This window comes from Balaenoptera musculus, chromosome 7 (assembly GCF_009873245.2).
Source record: "Balaenoptera musculus isolate JJ_BM4_2016_0621 chromosome 7, mBalMus1.pri.v3, whole genome shotgun sequence".
Classification (NCBI taxonomy): Eukaryota; Metazoa; Chordata; class Mammalia; order Artiodactyla; family Balaenopteridae; genus Balaenoptera; species Balaenoptera musculus.
In genome coordinates, this window is record NC_045791.1 from 37,472,307 (window position 1) to 37,494,716 (window position 22,410).

A 22,410-nucleotide genomic window follows, 5' to 3' on the forward strand; every position below is an offset into this window, starting at 1 on the left:
GCAGGGCTGGTCCCTGGCCAGGTTGATTGCCAGGCTTTGCCTGGTGTGGTAGCTGCTGGCCCCCTAGTGGGCAGGATTGGGTCCTGGAGTGGCTGGCTGCAGAGCCCAGTGGGGTGCAGGGCTGGTTTCTGCCTGCTGGTGGGCAGGGCCAGGTCTTAGAGTGACTGGTTGATGACCAGGGATGCCAGGGTTGGTGCTAGCCCACTGATGGGCTGGGTCCCAGCATGGCTGACTGTGGGGCCCGGGGGTCATGGGAGTGGTGCTGGCCTGCTGGTATGCATGGCCCAGTCCCCACTCAGCTATCTGCATACCACGCAGAATTGGGGCTGTTGCTGGCCCCTGGCACTTACAGGGTAGAGGGAGGATTTCAAAATGTCACTTGCCAGCAATAATGTTATAGGAGTAAAATGATCCCCCAAAAATAGCGGCCTCCAGTGGCCATCTCCTTCTTCATCCCCAGAAGGAGACCCAGTTGTCTCCTGCCTCTCCAAGATCAGCAAATGGGTCTGACCCAGGCTCCTTTCAAACTACCATCTCTGGGCTTTGATTTGGATTGTATGAGATTTTGCATGAGCCCTTTAACAGTGAAATCTCTGTTTCCTATAGCCTTCCCACTCTCCTAAACATAAGCCCTGTTAGTCTTCAAAGCCAGACATTCTAGGGGCTCATCTTCCTGGTGCAGGATCCCTGGGCTAGGTGGCTCAATATGGGCTCAGACCCCTCATTCCTTGCAGAGAACCTCTATAATTGTGATATCCCTTCCATTTGTGGGTTGCCAACCCTGAAGTTTTGGATTCTGACTATACTGTGTCTCCATCATTCCTACTAATCTTATTGTGGTTCCTTCTTTTTTTTTTTTTTATTTTTATTTTATATCGGAGCATAGTTGATTAACGATATCGTGTTTCAGGTGTACAGCAAAGTGATTCAGTGATACATATGCATGTATCTATTCTTTTTCAAATTATTTTCCCATTTAGGTTATTACAGAATATTGAGCAGAGTTCCCTGTGCTATACAGTAGGTCCTTGTTGGTTATCTATTTTAAATATAGCAGTGTGTACATGTTAATCCCAAACTCTCAATCTATCCCTTCTCCCCACCCAGTAACCATAAGTTCGTTCTCTAAGTCTATGACTCATATCATACTATGTGGTTCCTTATGTCTTCAGTTGGAATAAATCTTCTGGTCATTTGCATAGATAGTTATTATGCAAATAGTTTTGGTTTGTCTCTGGGAGGAGGTGAGTTCAGGGTCTTCCTACTCCACCGTCTTTGCCACCTTCTGACCTGCCCACACTTTTGACTATAAAGATCAGATAGACTTAAATAAATTGAGAAGTTGTCTGATACTTGATTCTTCTATGTGCTACTGCTCTCAGCAGAAGCTGTGATCTTTGTACAATTCATTATTTCATTTTTATTCCGTTAAAATAAAATTGAAGTAATAATAGTAAATGATAAATTTAACAGATAATCACTGTGTATTATTAGCTGGCATGGGTCATCAGCCTCTTAATATAGTTCTATCCAGTGACTTCCTAATGAACGGTTATGAGCCTGGGTAACTTGTATGCAAATTAAGAATGGGTAAAAATTAAAATGGCAGATTAAAAGAGTATTTTTTAATTAAAAAATATATTCCAACTAATCTGCTAAACATCTGACACAATATAGTACTTAGATACTCTAGAACACAGTAATCCCTAGTTGGCTTAAAAATGATCTTTTCATTACACTTGAGAAGAAAGAAATGTAGATCCTTATTCAAAAAGCTTTTGATGACAATTTTTCAAAGAAAATAACAAAATAAGGACGATTTTCTCTTTATAAGGAATTTTGAAAATATCAAAAAATTCTTAGCTGAAACTATGTATACTTATCTATAATAAGCAAGTATATTGTTAATATATCATTGTAAATAAAAAACTTTGGCTGTACAGTTTTAACTTTTGTGCTTAAGGAAAAAATAGATTTTTTAACGTTTTTTTCTTTCTCATTTTTTAGTAGCAAAGGGAATGTGCTGTTTTTATTTTTGTTATTTTTGTTGTTCCATATATTTTCATTCTACTCAGTTATAATGACAGTGTAATAAAAATTCTTTATATTTTATTTACTTTTCCCATATTTTATAGACATAATTATTTCAATACAGCAATTATATTTTGTCAGTTAGGTATAGCATTGATTTACTTAAGAATTCCCTTATTGAAGGAAATTATTTCCCCTTTTCTCCACTTTAAGCTATGCTGCAATATGTATTCTTATGCACAAAACTCTAAACTTTAGTCTATAATCAGGCTATTCTGTCATCAGGTACTTTGATTACAGGTAACCAGAACTATTAGGCTTATTAGGTATCTACTTGGGAAGAACTTAACTGAGATTATTATGACCTTCTATCTATTATCTATTTAAAGAATTAAAGCATAATTGTTCTATGTATCTAAATTTATTACCACCATGAAATAGATTTTAAAATGATGAATGACAGGTTATTAAATAAAACTGACCATAAATGTTATCATTTACCTATTAATCAAACCTGCAAATGTAGAGTTACTTAAAATACTTTTCATTCTAACTCATCATGAAACTCAGTCAGAGCTTCTCCAGCATTTGTGCAAGTCCCATTGAAAAACTTACCTTAAAAACTTGCAACTCCTGTAAGTTGCCTTTGAAAAAAATCATAATTCATTGATTCCTTCTATTGCAACCTTCTTCCCTCACCCTATTCTATTTTTATCATAGCACGTATCACCTTCTAATGTATTACTGTTTGCTTATGTTTCCTTACCCTAGAATGTAAACTCCATTGAGGAAGATACTTTTGTTCACTGATGTATCCCAAGTGATTAGAAAACTGTGCCCTGTATATAGCTGGAAGATGATAAATATCTGCTGACTTAATGTTGGCCTGGCTTATGCTCTCTATCGTTGCCTGCTTTTCTTTCCATGTTTATCTTACTCCTGTATCGGCTTCACTGTCTTAGGCATTCTCTCTATGGTAGCCTCAGCAGCTCCAGGCTTTAATCATCTTTATAGCTAGTAATTCCAGAAGAAACAGAGCTTCAACTTCCTAACAGTCCTAGAAAGTTGTCAGAGTATACTTTTATTAGCCTGGATAGTTCACGTGCCCAATCCTGAGCCAATCATTATGATGGTTGTTGAGTAAGGCTGAGAAACGGACTGCTTTGATTGTCTTGGGTGTTACTCAGAATTTGGCCTGAGCACAGCAGCATCCCCTGGGAACTTGTTAGGTATGCGGACTCTCAGGCCCACCTCTAGACCACCTGAATCAGAATGTGAACTTCAGCAAGATTCACTGGTGATAATGCCTTTATTCTATGATCCCAGTGGAGCTGGAAAGGCAGGAAGGGGAACGCGGTCACCAAGACACACAAAGTGAAAGTGGGGCTGTGATGGTTGCCCAAAGAAAACTTGAATGCTCTTACCAAAATGCAGAATGGATGTTGGGCAGGCAAAAACAACAGGTGTCCATTACAATACATAATATGTATTCAGTAATTATTATATACCACGTACTGTACTATGCCTTTTTCAGACATTATTTAGTATTCACAACATCGTACAAGATATCATCAGACAGAATACCTTAGGCTTCAAGAGATTAAATAATTTGTCCAAAGTTTTCGTTGGGGAGGCAATGAGAGAATTAACCTGTGATATGATATCACGTACTAACAAGTATGCTGGAGAATAATTAAGCAGGATAGAGGGATAGAGCATTACCAGGATGATAGGAAGGGTGATCAATTTAGATAGGAAGGTCAGGGTGAACCTGAGGGAGTAAAGTTTGAGCAGAGATTTGGACAAAGTGAAGGACAACTCATCTAAGTTCCAGGGTAATACCTTTCCAGACAGGGGGGGAAAAAGAGAGAGAAAGAGAAAGCCAGTGTTGCTACAATGAAGTGAATATAGGTGATTAATTCAGAGAGATAACCAGAGTCATTTCATGAAGAAGCTTTGGCCATGGCTAGGATATTGTCAATTACTTTTAGCACAATGGAAAACTACTGGAAGCTCTGGAGCAGAGGAGCACATGATTTTATTTATATTTCAAATATATTGCCTAGGGAGCAGGCAACAGTAAATAAAGGATAGATGCAGAAATGTAAGATGTCAGGAGGACGAGTGAAGAGGCTATGGCAATGCTAGTCTAGGCAAGAGATGAGAGAGAGTGGGACGAGGATGGTGATGGGGATGGTAGAGGGGCTGGGGATATACAGATAGTCCCTGACTCATGATGATTCAACTTAATTTTTTGACTCTACTATGGCATGAAAGCAATATGTATTCAATAGAAACTCTACTTCTCAAATTTCAGTTTTTGATATTTTTCCTGGCTAGCAACATGCAGCGTGATGCTCTCTTGAGAAGCTAGGCGGCCCCAGCTCCCAGTCAGCGTGCAGTCAGGAGGGTGAACAACTGATATACTTAAAACCATTCCGTACCTACTCATTCATTTCTGTTTTTCACGTTCAGCTATTCCGTATCCATTCAATCATTCTGTTTTTCACTTTCAGTACAATATTCAATAAAGTACATGAGATATTCAATAATTTTTTATAAAATTGGATTCATGTTAGATGATTTTGCCCCCTTGCAGGCTAATTTAAGTGTTCCGAGCACATTTAAGGTAGGCTCAGCTCAGCTATGATGTTTGGTAGGTTAGGTGTATTGACTGCATTTTTGACTTAACGATATTTTCAACTTATGATGGGTTTTTCAGGATGTAACCCCACAGTAAGTAGAAAGATCCATATTGTGAATTGCTAATGAATTGAAAGTGTGTGCGAGATAAAAGGAATACTCCCGTGTTTTTGCCTTGAGAAAATGGGTGGATATTTGTGCTACTTACTGAAATGTAGAACCTTGAAGATGGATCATGTGGGAAATCAAGAGGACCTTTTTGGACATGTCAAATTTGACACACCTATTAGAAATCCCAGTAAAACTGCTGGGTAAACAATGGGATAAACTACTTCAGAGAGGTTTGGGTTGGCAATAGTTTAGGAAACAAGTGAGAAGGTATTTTAAGCCATGGAAATGAATAATCTAATTCAGACTCTGTTTCATAGTCACTCATTGACACTAACAAAGGTCTCACCATCTTGTAGCTGCACACACAGGAGTATGAGGCCTGTGGCAGAGGAAAAGAGCTGACGAGTCTCGTACAAGTCCTTCTATTCTTACAACCAGAGGGACATTGGTCAGAACCAGTCAGATGTCCTTGCCTAACTGCAGCATTCTGAGAAATGTGGAGGAATTGATGAAAGTTTGGTGAGCACTTCTGTGTCTTACATAATACTGAATATCTTACCTCTAAGTAGGAAAATATCCATACAGAGGGGGAAAGCAATGCTTACCAAAATATTAAGTCCATGGTATTTTTGTGCATTTCTAATGGTAATCTCAATAAGCTCTATCATTCTCTACCAACCACCCTTTGAAAAATCTGATGTGGGCAATTAACATTTTCTCTTATCTCATGTAAAATATATGCAAATGAACCTTTAAACTTTCTTCCAATCAGAAAAGTGCTCATAAAAGCCTCCTAGGAAAAAATTCTGGAGTCAGGAATACTAAATCTGAACATGATGAAAAGGGAGCATACTGATATATAAATAAGCCACTTTGAGTAAATTTGCCCACCTCGAAAATGAAACGATAACCGTAAAACTAACTGTTGAACTAAGTCCTTTGAAGCAGCAGTGCCTTTTTTTTCTGGGTCCAATAGCATATTTTTATAAGATTTTCAAGACCATATATTTGTGTAGCTCTTAACACAAAGAGAAATTCTTTTAGTGATCTATTTTGTAAATGTTTTTGAACCTCTTCTTTTGAAAGCTGCACTCCAGATTGGAAGTTCTGGATAGAATTATTTTGAAGGGAAGTATTTATCTGTCTAAAAAGCCCAAAGATCACATTGTTTTCATCCAAACACTAGCTAGAAAAATCAATATTTTATCTTAGAAGGAAATGGTTTGGCTGCTTAAGCACAGCAGAATGCTTTCTAACAACAGTAAGACATTTAATTTTGAGAAAACAAAAATTCTGAAAGAAACAGGGGTGGTGGGGGGTGGGAAGGACGGGCAGGTGATTGAGCTTCAAGAGTATCGCCTCATTTGAAAATAGTGACCCAAGTAATGGTATTAGTTACAGACATTTCAATTTCCTAAACAGTTGTTCCTTTCTTACAAAATGACTAATTGGCTTTGCTGCTTGGTTGGGACAGAATATACTAAATACTGGGCCATTTTTTTCCTGTGCTAAAGTCTGGTTGCTTACTAGTCTTAAACATGTTAAACAGAGACCTTTTCAAAATAATCTAAGAAATAATTGTCATCTTATCACAGTTATTTAGTCACTTCAATTGTCATTTTAATATTAATGAGCAATTCATGTCACCGTATCTTTTATATAAAACTTAGTGGCATTGTTATTTTTCTCAGAGCATTCTTTTATGATCTTCAATGGAAATATTCATTTTAAATTCATATAGTCTATTATATGAAGTACAATTAAGCAATTTTAATATACACATGTAAGTATATTTCATTTACTTATGTTTCTTTATGCTTATATATTTACTAACTTACTCAAGGATTTGAAGTGGTTTACGCTAACTTGTAAAATAAGATAGGAAAAAAAATCAATAAAAAAAATATTAGGTCTATGGTAAACCTAGATAGAATAAAAATTCAAGAAGAAGTAAAATTTAGAACACATATGTGCCGTCCATTGTGAGGACTATATTTATGTAAATTTCTCATGAAATCCACAAGTGGTGAATAAATGACACTAAAGGGAAAATATGAGCAATAATAAAAATAGTGGAGCTACTGAAATTTTTATTAAAGAGAAACAACCACGTTATTACACAGCTCAATTAAGCTTTGATTATGAGATACTAAATTAATACCAAATTACACTTAGTTGATTAATTATTGAATCTAGGAAGTACAAGTACTTGGTGATAAATATTTGCATTTGAAAAGTCATAACCAATGGAAAACCTTTTAATATCCATTTAATGTACTAATTGGATGATAGTAAGAAAATCAGTGTAGTAGCAGCTGCATATGCAGTTCAATTTGATGAAAGTTTAATTATAGAGAAAAAAACTGATAGCAAAGTAAACAGAGTGAAACAGTGCTGAAATGAAAATAGCACAAACTGATTTGTGTGTTTCTCTGCAAAATTGCAGGTGTTGTCAAAGTGGATTATGGAGATGTGTCAGTCAGAAGAACACTAAGAGAAAATCTGAACTGTAAGCCCTTTTCTTGGTACCTTGAAAACATCTATCCGGACTCCCAGATCCCAAGACGTTATTACTCACTTGGCGAGGTATGAATTATTTATTTTGGTTAAGTTATAAATATATTTTGCAAAAGGAGCAATTTCTAAGGAGCTCAATATTTTTTTAACATCTTTATTGGAGTATAATTGCTTTACAATGGTGTGTTAGTTTCTGCTTTATAACAAAGTGAATCAGCTATACATATACATATATCCCCATATCTCCTCCCTCTTGCATCTCCCTCCCACCCTCCCTATCTCACCCCTCTAGGTGGTCACAAAGCACCGAGCTGATCTCCCTGTGCTATGTGGCTGCTTCCCACTAGCTATCTATATTACATTTGGTAGTGTATATATGTCCATGCCACTCTCTCACTTCGTCCCAGCTTACCAATCCCCCTCCCCATGTCCTCAAGTCCATTCTCTATGCCTGTGTCTTTATTCCTGTCCTGCCCCTAGGTTCCTCAGAAACATTTTTTTTTTTTAGATTACATATAATATGTATGTGTTAGCATATGGTATTTGTTTTTCTCTTCTGACTTCACTCTGTATGACAGACTCTAGGTCCATCCACCTCACTACAAATAACTCAATTTCATTCCTTTTTATGGCTGAGTAATATTCCATTGTATATATGTGCCACATCTTCTATATCCATTCATCTGTATATGGACACTTAGGTTGCTTCCATGTCCTGGCTATTGTAAATAGAGCTGCAATGAACATTGTGGTACATGACTCTTTTGGAACTATGGTTTTTCTCAGGGTATATGCCCAGTAGTGGGACTGCTGGGTTGTATGGTAGTTTTATTTTTAAGGAACCTCCATACTGTTCTCCATAGTGGCTCTATCAATTTACATTCCCACCGACAGTGCAAGAGGGTTCCCTTTTCTCCACACCCTCTCCAGCATTTGTTTCTAGATTTTTTGATGATGGCCATTCTGACTGGTGTGAGGTGATAACTCATTGTAATTTTGATTTGCATTTCTCTTAACGATTAGTGATGTTGAGCATCCTTTCATGTGTTTGTTGGCAATCTGTATATCTTCTTTGGAGAAATGTCTCTTTAGGTCTTCTGCCCATTTTTGGATTGGGCTCTTTGTTTTTTGATATTGAGCTGCATGAGTTGTTTGTATATTTTGGAGATTAATCCTTTGTCAGTTGCAAATATTTTCTCCCATTCTGAGGGTTGTCTTTTCGTGTTATGTTTTCCTTTTCTGTGCAAAAGCTTTTATGTTATGAATAAAATGCTTTAAGGGTTTTTAAACAGATCTATTTTAAATGACTTCTCATAAATTACAAAGACCATAAAGGTGTATATCACTGGGATTTGTAAAAAGTAAGAACATAGTTGAAGATGGAATAAATAGTATTTTCTTGTTTCTTTAGAGAACTTTAAAAAGTTCTCTAAAACTTTTTAGTCATATGGAACTTACACTCTTAAAATTTATTGTAAACCATGAAGAGCTTTTATTTATGTGGGCTCTAATTATTAGTATTTATTATGTTGAAACAAACTGGAAACTTTAAAATTTATTAATTTATTGAAGGTAATATGTAATAATCCATTACACATTAATATAAGTAACATATTTTTGAAAAATATAAAGCAAAGCCAAATAGTAAGAAGAAGATTAGCATAATTTTTTTTAATTGCATTAAAAACTGGCCAAAAAAAGATAGTTGGATTCTTACAAATGCTTCTATATTCAGTCTAACACACCATGTAGCCTACGGAAGACTCCTTGCACATTCATGAGAAGTGAGTGAAAAGTATTATCATTATTATTATCAAAATCATATAGACTTTGTGGACACACTGAGAACCCTTGATCTGCACCATCCTTTTTCAAAATTTTTTTTTATAAATATTTTCACTTCTTTAATAAAAGTTTTTCACTCACACTCATCCAGAAAGCTACTTTTTCTAATTACCATGTGCAATTCAGAGAATAACCCTACCCTAACTTTATTATCTAGAGAAGAATAAAATGCTTTTGTCTTCTTTATTTCTTCTTTCTCTATGACTTTTAAAATTTTTATTGGAGTATACTCGATTTACAATGTTGTGTTAATTTCAGTTGTAGAGCAAAGTGAATCATACATATACATATTTCCACTCTTTTTTAGATGCTTTTCCCATATAGACCATTACAGAGTATTGAGTTCCTTGTGCTATATAATAGGTCCTTATTAGTTACCTATTTTATATATAGAAGTGTGTTAGATATCTTTCCCAATCTCCCAATTTATCCCCCCCCCCCTTTTCCCCCATGGTAACCATAAGTTTGTTTTCTACATCTGTGACTCTGTTTTGTAAATAAGTTCATTTGTACCTTTTTTCAGATTCTACATATAAGCACTATCATATGATATTTGTCTTTTTCTTTCTGACTTACTTCACTCAGTATGACAATCTCTACGTCCATCCATGTTGCTACAAATGGCATTATTTTCTTTTTTATGGCTGGGTAATATTCCATTGTATGTACGTACCACATCTTTATCCATTCCTCTGCTGATGGACATTTAGGTTACTTCCATGTCCTGGCTATTGTAAATAGTGCTGCAATGAACATTGGGGTGAATGTATCTTTTCGAATTATGGTTTTCTCCAGATATATGCCCAGGAGTGGGATTGCTGGATCCTATGGTAGCTCTGTTTTTAGTTTCTTAAGGAACCTCCATCTGTTCTCCATAGAATGTACCAATTTACATTCCCACCAACAGTGTAAGAGGGTTCCCTTTTCTCCACACCCTCTCCAGCATTTATTGTCTGTAGATTTTTTGATGATGGTCATTCTGACTGGTGTGAGGTGATACCTCATTGTAGTTTTGATATACATTTCTCTCATCACTAGTGATGTTGGGCATCCTTTCATGTGCTTTTTGGCCATCTGTATGTCTTTGGAGAAATGTCTATTTAGATCTTCTGCCCATTTTTTGATTGGGTTGTTTGAGCTGCATGAGCTCTTTGTATATTTTGGAGATTAATCCCTTGTGGGTCTCTCTGTTTGTAAATATTTTCTTCCATTCTGAGGGTTGTCTTTCTTTTCATTTTGTTTATGGTTTCCTTTGCTGTGCAAAAGCTAAAAGTTTAATCAGGTCCCATTTGTTTATTTTTGTTTTTATTTTCATTATTCCAGGAGGTAGATCAAAAAAGATCTTGCTATGATTTATGTCAGCGAGTGTTCTGACTATATTTTCCTCTAAGAGTTTTATAGTATCTGGCCTTACATTTAGGTCTTTAATCCATTTTATTTTTGTGTATGATGTTTGTTAGGGAGTGTTCTAATTTCATTCTTTTACATGTAGCTGTCCCGTTTTCCCAGCACCACTTATTGAAGAGATTGTCTTCTCTCCATTGTATATTCTTGCCTCCTTCCTCATAGATTAGGTGACCATAGGTGCATGGGTTTATCTCTGGACTTTCTGTCCTGTTCCATTGATCTATATTTCTGTATATGTGCCAGTACCATACTCTTTTGATGACTGTAGCTTTGTAGTATATTCTGAAGTCAGGGAGTCTTATTCCTCCAGGTCCATCTTAAGATTGCTTTGGCTCTTCGGGGTCTTTCTGTGTTTCCATATAAATTACAATTTTTTTGTTCAAATTCTGTGAAAAATGCCATTAGTAATTTGATAGGGATTGCACTGAACCTGTAGATTGGGTAATATAGTCACAAAATATCTATTATCTTTAGAAATTTAAAAATTGGCTTTATCATAACTATACAGGCATATGTACCTAATACATATTCAATTGCTCAAAATAAGAATTAATTATTCCTTTATGAATTATATGTTCCATACTGATAACTTCCCACCTAATGGGGATTAGGTTTGAGAATCAAAACTAATTTAATATTGGTTGTAATTAAAGCATTTCAACAGCAATAATACATGCATTTCAAAAATATTTATTACATTTGTTGAATGCCATTTTTATAGGTCATAACAGTAGAATATCTGAAAATTCAGTCTAATGCTTTTTGGTACATTTGCCAAGATATCTATGACTTTATCCACTCCATAACTATAAACATCACTTGTGATTAACTAGAAAATAATTAAAGAAAAAAAAATGCAATTTGTTCCTAGCTGAATTGTTTTTAAAGGCTGTTTGTTTTTCTGTGCCTTATCCATGCACTGTTTGCCAAATCTTCACTTACTCATCAGCCAGGTAAATATCTCTATAGAATTTTTCAGTTTACATCTATTCAACATTAATCTGAATACTGCAGTGCAAAGGTTCATGTGTAATAACACTGAATACACTACTTTCTAGGTGTAACTTTAGTCACTAGTCCTGTGCCTCTGGTGTTTTTGGTTTTGTTTGTTTTCATTGGGAGGGTGTCATTGCTGTTGTTTTCAAATATGCAGTATTCCCATGTTAGCACTAATGTCACAGGGATTTATTTATATTCAGTACATAAAATATATGAGAGTGTTTTTTAAACTGGAACACTGTTTGCATGCGAGTTATTATTATAATCTAGTTCCACTGAAGATCCCCAATAAAATACCTAACATTCATTTCTTTACTGAAAAGTTTGTTGGACCAAGTGTGAATCTGACTGTACCTTTAGAAGAAGGGAGTTTTTCTATTCTTGTAGTAGAGTATTTCTCCCACGGTAATCAATGGACCCAGCTGATGAGTAAGCACTGATAACTCTTTCTAAAAGAAGGTATGACCAGGGCCTATATAACAAGACAGATATGAGTAAAGAGGGCTTTTTGGAAATTCTCTGAGGCCACCGGGGTGACTCCTGAGAAAGATTCAGGGCTCTGAAATGGAACCTAGATGTTTACTTCCGTGTTAAAAATTCAGTTTTATGCTTTCCTGCACTACATCAAGAAACCTAATTAATTGACTTTCTGAAAAAGTGAAAATGAAGTGTGGGAAAATTCCTTTATACAACCTACTGATTTTAAAGTAACTATCTTCTGTAATGAATCTTATAGAAATCGTTTGAAAAACTTTTAAAGATAGAGATTACACCTTTCAGGGTTTTTGAAACATATGCAGAAGAGGCAGCACGTTGTACTGAAAAAATCCCAGGCTTCGGAATCAAGCAGAGGAGGGTTTAAATACTGACCTCACAGTTTAGGACTCAGGTAGCACTAGGTCTTCTCTCTGGTACTTGTCAGCAGCAGGAGGGTAATCATACAAGGTTATAGTGATGATTGAGGATACAGAGCATCTACACCACCACCTAGCAAGAATTAGTAGCAGCACCAGTAGTTACAGGTATTGTAATTATTATAGCTACTATTTACTGTTTTCTTACTATGTCAAACATTATGCTAGATGCTTAATAATAATTGGAGTATTTAAAAATCACAATTCAGGTTTTGTTATTATCCCCAATTAAATATGGAACCTATATGGAGAAAGTTCATGTGACTGACCTAATGGTTACAGAGCTAACTAAATATTGGAGTCAGGATTCAATACATTTTAGTCTGACACTAAAGCTCACTTTTTCTTATAACTAGAAGGAGAAAATAGATTATATTACTATATGTTATTCATTCAAAATGCTTTTATTAAATAAGAGATTAAGCTAGAACCTGTGTTATATGCTAACAATGCAAAGTCAATAAGGAAAGACCTTTACTCTTAAGCCATTCTACTGAAATGGGGGTGGGGGGAATGGCAAAAGAGAATCAAACAGGTAAGAAATTAAGTAGAAATAAACATGTGGTATATAGGCATGCTATAAGCTGCTGTTTCAAAAACCCAATAAATTCAAAAATCTATGAGATATATTAAGTTTTGAACTTTCTGGAATATTAATGTACTGCAATTTTCCACTTTAAAACCATCCTTAAAGAGATGCAATCCTGCACCTGTTTCCTTGGAAACAGAAGGACAAATTCACCAAGCATTGCTTTCTAATTCGATTTTGCCTAGTCATGTATACATAATTTGATGGACACTTTGATAATGAGTTCGGGATGAACTGTTAATGGACAACAGTCATTTACTTAAATCTTTTTCTTTCTTACTACCTGTCATTAACCATCAATTAAAAAATGTAAAAAACTACCTTTCCTTATATATGAAGGTACTCTCTCTCAAATAGTTAGTCTCAAAGTGGTATCAGGTGTCCAAAGCTATTATCTAGAGGACAAAGTTATTTCTTTGTAGTAATTCATATGTACTCCTCACTTAATTTCAAATGAAATTGTTAGGATTTAACAATTTACAATTTCCTTGAGTTTCAATGTTTTTCAAAGCCTAGATATTTAATATTGCAGTGCATTGGTGAATATAAATATTTTCATGTCAATTTCTCTTTATAACTTTCCTAGTTGTATTGCAAGATAGAGGCAAACATGGTATTCAGTTTCTATTATCGTGTATTGTCACCAAAATAATCATCAGTATTGATATCAGATAGCTGTTTTAATTTCTTACATTTGCATTTTACTCAGGTAACTGAAATATTACTTTACCCAGCCCGTGAATTACATGCAGCTTCCAATGGGAAGTTAAAAGCTGTGCAATTGCTTTGAACTAAAACCTTTAATTAAGTAGCTTAATGAAGCATATGCCTTTTAGACTTAGTAAGCAGATCATAATGGAATAAGGAAGTAGAGCTTCTTGCAGCATTAAATTCTCTCTTAAGTAGCCCTTTAGCTTATGTATATTTAGTATGTCAGCTTCTGATCTTGTAAATATAAAAGCTAATTCAAGTATAAGATTGAAAAATGGCTTTCTAAAGTAGTAATGCTTCACCCTAAATTTTTGGCCTCAGACGGGCCAGCATTTTGGAAAAAATGTGAGCTATGTAGAACACAAGAATAGAGAGGGCAAGAAGGGAGAGAAGAGGATTGCTGGAGCCAAGTGACTTTTAACTCCTGGGGCTTAATATTTGCATTTGCATGCTGCTTGGAAAACGTTTTGACATTAGTCTCTGCATTTTGTACTGCCTGCTTGACCTCAGCACTTCCTTTTCCTCTTGTATTCTTTAACCTTATCAGCTAGTTAAGATCCTTGCACACATTGACACTGTGTTCCTTAAATATTGTTAAAGAGCAAATTTAAGTAACTAAAAATAGACATCATCTATTGAAGCTGCTAGGCTGCAGGGATTAAGGATAAAATCAGTTACTGCCAAATGCAGAGGCTAAAACCCTGAGAGTGTTACCCTTTCTGTTGGTAATCAGGAGATCTATTTATAAATTCACCATCTTCTTGACCCTTTAATAGGATAACCAGTAAGAAAGCCTCATTTTATACAGCTTGGCACAAGTGGGGGCATTCTCTCTGCCCATGATGATATTTCCAAAACTCCTTGGGACCAGTAGCTGATTTTTATCCCAGTGTAACTAAATATGCACATATACAGGCAGAATATATTACTCTTCATCAGATGTTAACCTTAAAGAATGTTGGGCTGGGTAACCCACCTATGGACAAAATGAGTATCTTACTAGAAAAAAAAATTTTTTTTTTTTTTTTTACTTTACACTGCTGATAAATAAATTAGAATCAATTCTATCACTTAAATATGTATTGGCACAAACAACTGCAACAAACTATATTCCAGTTAAGCATTTAAGAATTCTCCTAGGATTGTTTGCTTTTGTTATCCACCAAAATAAATGAAATTGTTCAGTTTTCTGTATTCTTTACTGTTTTGTTGAAGGAGGTTAAGATATCACATACTCATAATTTTTAAATCTCACAGTCAGGACATTCTAAACCCAGGTTTACATAAGAGAAGTCAGCTTGGGTTTGTTAATTAAATAGATTTTGCAAATCTGTGTAAAATCATCCTTCTGATTTATTCATAATTTGGTAAAGAGAAAATATACTTAAATGCATATTCACTGCAGCAATTAATTACATGGAAATATTAACATTAAACTCTGGAATTCACTGCAAATGTGCCTATTTCCTTCTTTACAAAGTAAAGAGAAACCAGAGGAGGTTGACATATTTAAAATAATGATAATGAGTAACAATGTGCAGTTGAAAGATAAGCATGTGCTGGAGTAATTAAAGCCCAAAAAAAAGCTACTTTAAGTTTAGACTCTTATTTTAGAATGAAGTTTACCTGTTAGTTTTGAAGTTCAAAGGTGGTGAGGGTGGGAGTTTATGACTCTTTTTTAGAATTGGAGTTCTCATTGTTGCTTGCTGTTACAATCCAGTAGAGGGAGCAAAAGCTAATGAACAAACCATGCAAGTGGTAAGAACATTACCAATGATACTACCAATGAGTAGAAACATTTAGAAAAAGACTTGCTGATTTCAAATATTAAAACACAAGTGGGAAAAATACTCCCAAGTTTATGTCATGAAAGATTGTTCTCAGGCAATAAAAGATTATGTGTAAACAAAGAAATGTCCAAGCAGACAACAAAGTTAAAACTACATTGGCCCTACACCATATATTCAAAGCTATACCACAACATAAGGAATGAGTCACAAGAATTTCTCAGAATGCAGAACTACCTGTATGTTCTACTTATGTTGATACAGGTTGGATTCTGTAAGGAGTTTCTATGGATGAAGTTCCTCCATGTTTGTTTGCCTAGATTTTTCTCAGGATTAATGAATGGTATGATCAAGCAATTGGTGTTGTCAGGTAATATGACACCAGTGACAAGATCAGGATCTTTCCTGAAATTTCATTTCTTTGCTTAAATAGCATTCTTTGGGAATATATATATTTGCCTCAGTTCCAGGGTGTTCTTACAATGGTTCTGATTTTAAAATCATGCAAAATCATCCTATATCTGATCATCCTTTGCATCTCAAAAGATGAGATGCATAGTTTGAACTTTCCTGTATGCCAGTATCTTATATTGTGCATTAAGATTTGCTTGTTGAGGACTGTCAGAAGACACTAGTGACTATTTTTATGTTTGAAGAAAATATTACAGATTCCCACTGTTAGGCTCATTGACTTGAGAATAACCTGATGTACATCAGGCTGCCTTCTAGATGTACATGCATTTTTAAAAAAAATCTGGATATCATAGGACTACTCACAAAAACCTCTCAGAGACTGTCTCTATCCAGATGATATGTCCTTCTCAATTTTTTAAGATGGGTATTGATAGCCCTGTTCCCTGACACTCCATATTGGTATCCAGTGTCATGATAGCCAGAAGTCATTTTCATGACCTGGGCCCAACAGTCTGACAGACACTCAGCATGGAAACCACTTTGCTTCTAGCCTTTTTGACCTGGTTCCTCAGGTCTGATCCTAGGCCCCTTTCATGTTCCATGTGTCTTTGCCACTGTCTGGATGACCTGTCATTTACCTTTACCTTTATTCAACTAGAACTTAATCCTCCCTTCCTCCTTATAGGACTCCTTTCTGAACAACACTGCCTACCTGTCTGGATGGCAGGACTAGGCAATTCCCAAACTCACTATAATAACTTTTAATAACTTTTAATAACTTATTTGGACAAACTACTTAACCTCTTTGTATCTTAATGTTTTCATGTGTAAAATGGGGATAATAGGTTGGTTTTGAATTAGTTATTACACATAAGTGCTTGGGACAGTTCATGGCACATACAATTACAATTATAAATAATAATTATTATTGTGGTGATTGTGGTGGTTGCCATCCCTGTCTCATTCTGACAGCTTTCCTAAAACCACTGACTCCTAATTATTTCTAGTCTCCTAGAACCCATGTCCAGCCAGCCTCACCAGATTCGACTTGGGTTCCTATACTATATCCTCTTAGCACCTGCTGCATTCTAAGGGGCAATTAATATTACATGTCTGGAAACCATCAAACCAATTTTTAGAAAAGTTAGAACATGTCATGAATAAAACAAACAGGCTCCGAAGTCCCCAAAATGAGTCTATTCTGGAATTCTGAAAAAATAGCAGCAGCAGTGACACTGTTTGAATCTCTTTGAATTCCTCCATTGAGGCAGAGAGAGCATCCAGGTTAGCAAAACCAAAAACTGATGGACAACTTTAACAATAAAATTAGGTGACAAGATATTCTCACCAATCCCAAAATATGACCTGTAAATTTCATGACCATATGATAATACAATCATTGCAGCAGGAAAAAAGGGAAGCAATGGGGTGTCATCTGACGGAAATGAGACCAGGATAACACCTGAGTTGCCAATAGATACTCATGAGAAATTGTTTTATGCCAATTTAATAATAGTAGTTGAAACTGGGAGAAGTGTTTTCATAAAATCCAATGTGCAAGTCAGTGAAAAGTCCCCTCTCTAAATGTCTGAAGGGTCTGAAAACTCTGCAGCCTGTGAATTCTTACAACTCAATAGCTGAAGCTCTTTCTCAGCAGCAACTTCAGGGAATAAAGCCCAACTTAAGGAGGTAGGGACAACAGTGACAAAGTCCAGATAAAAATGGGAGAGGTCAGGGTGGGGCAGGGGGGTGGCAGTAGAGACAAGATAGCAGAGTAGAAGGACCTGAGCTTGCCTCCTCTCACGAAAACACCAAAATCACAAATAACTGCTAAACAACCACTGACAAAAAAGACTGGAATGTACCAAAAAAGATAGTAGTCTACATCTAAAAGACAAAGAAGCCACAATGAGACAGTAGGAGGGGGCCCATGTGCAAAACAATCAAATCCCATACCCACTGCGTGGGTGACCCACAAACTGGAAAATAATTACATCATAGAGGTTGTCCGACAGGAGTGAGAGTTCTGAGCCCAACATCAGGCTCCCCAGTCTGGGGGTCTAACATTGGGAGAAGGAGCCCCCAGAGCATTTGGCTTTGAAATCCAGTGGGGCTTCATTGCAGAAACTCCACAGGACTGGGGGAAAGAGAAACCACCCTTGGAGGGTACACACCAGGACCCATGGAAAAAGCAGGGACTCCATAGGAGCCTGGGCCAGACCTACCTGCTAGTCTTGGTCTCCTGGAGAGCAGGGGGGTGGCTATGGCTCACTGTGGAGAAGAGGACACTGGTGGCAGAGGTACAGGGGAGTACTCATTGGCATGAACTCTCCAGGAGTCTGCCATTTTGTCACCAAGTCCTGGCCCCACCCAACAGCCTGTAGGCTTCAGTGCTGAGATGCCTCAGGCCAGACAACCAACCCGGTGGGAACACAGCTCCACCCATCAGCAGACAGGCTGCCTAAAACCTTCCTGAACCCACAGCTATCCATTAAACACACCCCTTGACACAGCCTGCTCACCAGAGGGACAAGACCCAGCTCCACCCACCGATAGGCAGGCACCAGTCCCTCCTACCAGGAAGCCTGCACAAGCCTCTTAGACCAGCATCACCCACCAGGGAACAGACACTAGAAGCAAGAGGAAATACAATCCTGCAGCCTGTGGAACTGAGACTGGAAACAGAGAAAGTCAGACACAATGAGATGGAAAAGGAATACGCACCAGACAAATGGAAAAGATAAAACCCTGGAAGAACAACTAACTGAAGTGGAGATAGGCAATCTACCTGAAAAATAATTCAGAGTAATGATGGTAAAGATGATCCAAGATCTTGGAAAAAGAATGGAGGCACAAACCTAGAAGATACAAAAACAGTTTAACAAAGAGATAAAGAACAAACAGAGTTGAACAATACATAACTGAAATGAAAAATACACTAGAAAGAATCAATAGCAGAATAACTGAGGCATAATAACTGATAAGTGACCTGGAAGACAGAATGGTGGAAATCACTGCTGTAGAACAAAACAAAGAAAAAAGAATTAAAAGAAAAGAGGACAGTCTCAGAGACCTCTGGGACAACATTAAACACACCAACATTTGCATTATAGGGGTCCCAGGATGAGAAGAGACATAGAAAGGGCCCGACAATATATTTGAAGAGATTATAGCCGAAAACCTCCCTAACATGGAAAAGGAAACACTCACTCAACTCCAGGAAGCACAGAGTTCCATACAGGATAAACTCAAGGAGGAACATGCCAAGACATATATTAATCAAACTTACAAAAATTAAAGACAAAGAAAAAATATTAAAAGCAACGAAGGAAAAGCAACAAGTAACATGCAAGGGAATCCCTATAAGGTTATCAGCTGATTTTTCAGCATAAACTCTACAATCTAGAAGGGAGTGGCACAATATATTTAAAGTGATGAAAGGAAAAAACCTACAACTAAGAATATTCTACCCAGCAAGGCTTTCATTCAGATCTGACAGAGAAAACAAAAGCTTTACAGACAAGCAAAAAATAAGAGAATTCAGCACCACCAAACCAGATTTACAACAAATGCTAAAGGAACTTCTCTAGGTGAAAAAGAAAAAGCCACAACTCTAAACAAGAAAATTAGGAATGGGAAAGCTCACTGGTAAAGGCAAACATTTAGTAAACATAGGAAACCATCCACACACAAATGATATCAAAACCAGCAATCGTGAGAACAGAACAATACAAATGCAGGATATTGGAAACACATTTGAAATTAAGAGAACAGCAACTTAAAACAATCTTGTATATATATATATAGACTGCTATATCAAAACCTCATGTAACTGCAAACCAAATATCTATAATAGATATACACACAAAGAAGAAAAAGGAATACAAACACAACACTAAAGAAAGTCGTCAAATCATAAGAGAAGATAATAAAAGAGGAAGGGAAGAAAAAGACCTACTAAAAGAAATCTAAAACAATTAACAAAATGGCAAGAAGAACATACGTATTGATAATTACATTAAATGTAAATGGATTAAATGCTCCAAGCAAAAGATGTACACTGGCTGAATGGATACAAAAACAAGAGCCATATATAAGCTGTCTACAAAAGACCCACTTCAGAGCTAGGGACACATACACACTGAAAGTGACAGGATGCAAAAAGGTACTCCATGCAAATGGAAATCAAAAAAAAACTGGAGTAAGCAACACTCATATCAGACAAAATAGACTTTAAAATAAAGACTGTCAGAAGAGACAAAGAAGGATACTACACAATGATTGAGGGATCAATCCAAGAAGAAGATATAACGATTATAAATATTTATGCACCCAACATAGGAACACCTCAATACATAAGGCAAATGCTAACAGCCATAAAAGGGGAAATCAACAGTAACACAAGAATACTGGGAGACTTTAACACCCCGCTTACACCAATAGACAGATCATCCAGACAGAAAATAAACAAGGAAACACAAGCTTTAAATGACACACACAACAAGAGACCAGATGGGCTTGATATTTATAGGACATTCCACTCCAAAGTGGCAGAATACAGTTCTTCTCAACTGCACACAGAACATTCTCCAGGTTAGAGCACATGCTGGGCAACAAAGAAAACCATGGTAAATTTAAGAAAATTGAAATCATATAAAGCATCTTTTCCAACCACAACACTATGAGATTAGAAATCGAACACAAGAAAAAAAATGTAAAAAACACAAACATGTGAGGCTAAATAATATGCTACTAAGCAACCAATGGATTGCTGAATAAATCAGAAAGTACCTAGGGACAAATGACAATGAAAAGACGATGATCCAAAACCTATGGGATGCAGCAAATGCAGTTCTAAGAGGGAAGTTTATAGCAGTGCAATCTTACCTCAGGAAACATGAAAAACTGCAAATAAACAACCTAACCTTACACATAAAGCAAATAGAAAGAAGAGTGAACAAAATCCAAAGTTAGTAGAAGGAAAGAAGTCAGAAAAATCAGAGCAGAAATAAGTGAAATTGAGATGAAGAAAACAATAGCAAAGATCAATGAAAGTAAAAGCTGGTTCTTTGAAAAGATAAACAAAATTGATAAACTTTTAGCCAGACTCATCAAGAAAAGAAGAAAAAAAAAAAAGAGGGAGGGCCAAAATCAGTAAAAATTAGAAATGGAAAAGGAGAAATTACAACAGACACCACAGAAATACACAGGATCATAATAGACTACTACAAGCAACTATATGCCAATAAAATGGACAACGTAGAAGAAATGGAAAAACTCTTAGAAAGGTGCAACCTTCCAAGACTGAACCAGGAAGAAATAGAAAATATGAACAGACTGATCACAAGTACTGAAATTGAAGCTGTGATGAAAAAACTCCCAAAAAACGAAGTCCAAGACCAGATGGCTTCACAGGCAAATTCTATCAAACATTTAAAGAAAAGCGAACATCTGTCCTTCTGAAACTATTCCAAAAAAACTGCAGAGGAAGGAACACTCCCAAACTCATTCTTTGAGGCCACCATCACCCTGACACCAAAACCAGACAAAGATATCACAAAAAAAGAAAATTACAGGCTAGTATCACTGATGAATGTAGATGCAAAAAATCCACAACAAAATACTAGCAAACCTAATCCAACAATACATTAAAAGGATCATACACCATGATCAAGTGGGATTTATCCCAGGGATGCAAGGATTCTTCAATATACACAAATCAATCAATGTGATACACCATATTAACAAACTGAAGAATAAAAACCATATGATCATCTCAATAGATGCAGAAAAAGCTTTTGACACAATTCAACACCCATGTATGATTTAAAAACTCTCCAGAAAGTAAGCATAGAGGGCACAAAGACCATATATGACAAACCCATAGCTATCATCATTCTCAACTGAAAAGCTGAAAGCATTTCCTCTAGGATCAGGAACAAAACACGGACGTATGGTCTGGCCACTTTTATTCAACACAGTTTTAGAAGTCCTAACGACGTCAATCAGAGAAGAAAAAGAAATAAAAGGAATCCAAATTGGAAAAGAAGAAGTAAAACTGTCACTGTTTGCAGATGACATGATACTATACATAGAAAATCCTAAAGAGCTACCAATAAACTACTAGAGCTCATCAATAAATTCAGTAAAGTTGCAGGATACAAAATGAATATACAGAAATCTCTTGCATTCCTATATACTAACAATGAAATATCAGAAAGATAAATTAAGGAAACGATCCCATTTACCACTGCATCAAAAAGAAAAAAATACCCAGAAATAAACCTACCTAAGGAGACAAAAGACCTGTACTTGGAAAAGTATAAGATGCTGATTAAAGAAATCAAAGATGACACCAAGGGATGTAAAGATATACCATGTTTCTGGATTGGAAGAATCAACATTGTCAAAATGACTACACTACCCAAGGCAATTTACAGAT

At 36.1% G+C, this 22,410-nt stretch overlaps 1 protein-coding gene across 4 annotated transcripts in view; it reads left to right on the top strand.

The window, feature by feature from the left end:
• The window catches only part of GALNT13 (polypeptide N-acetylgalactosaminyltransferase 13), a 544,226-nt gene that overhangs the window by 465,806 nt on the left and 56,010 nt on the right, over window positions 1-22,410 (top strand). For all 4 annotated transcript variants that reach the window (XM_036856919.1, XM_036856918.1, XM_036856917.1 and 1 more), the window contains exon 10: window positions 7,232-7,371. In XM_036856919.1, coding sequence (XP_036712814.1) covers window positions 7,232-7,371 — 140 coding nt within the window. The remainder of the gene's footprint in view (window positions 1-7,231; window positions 7,372-22,410) is intronic.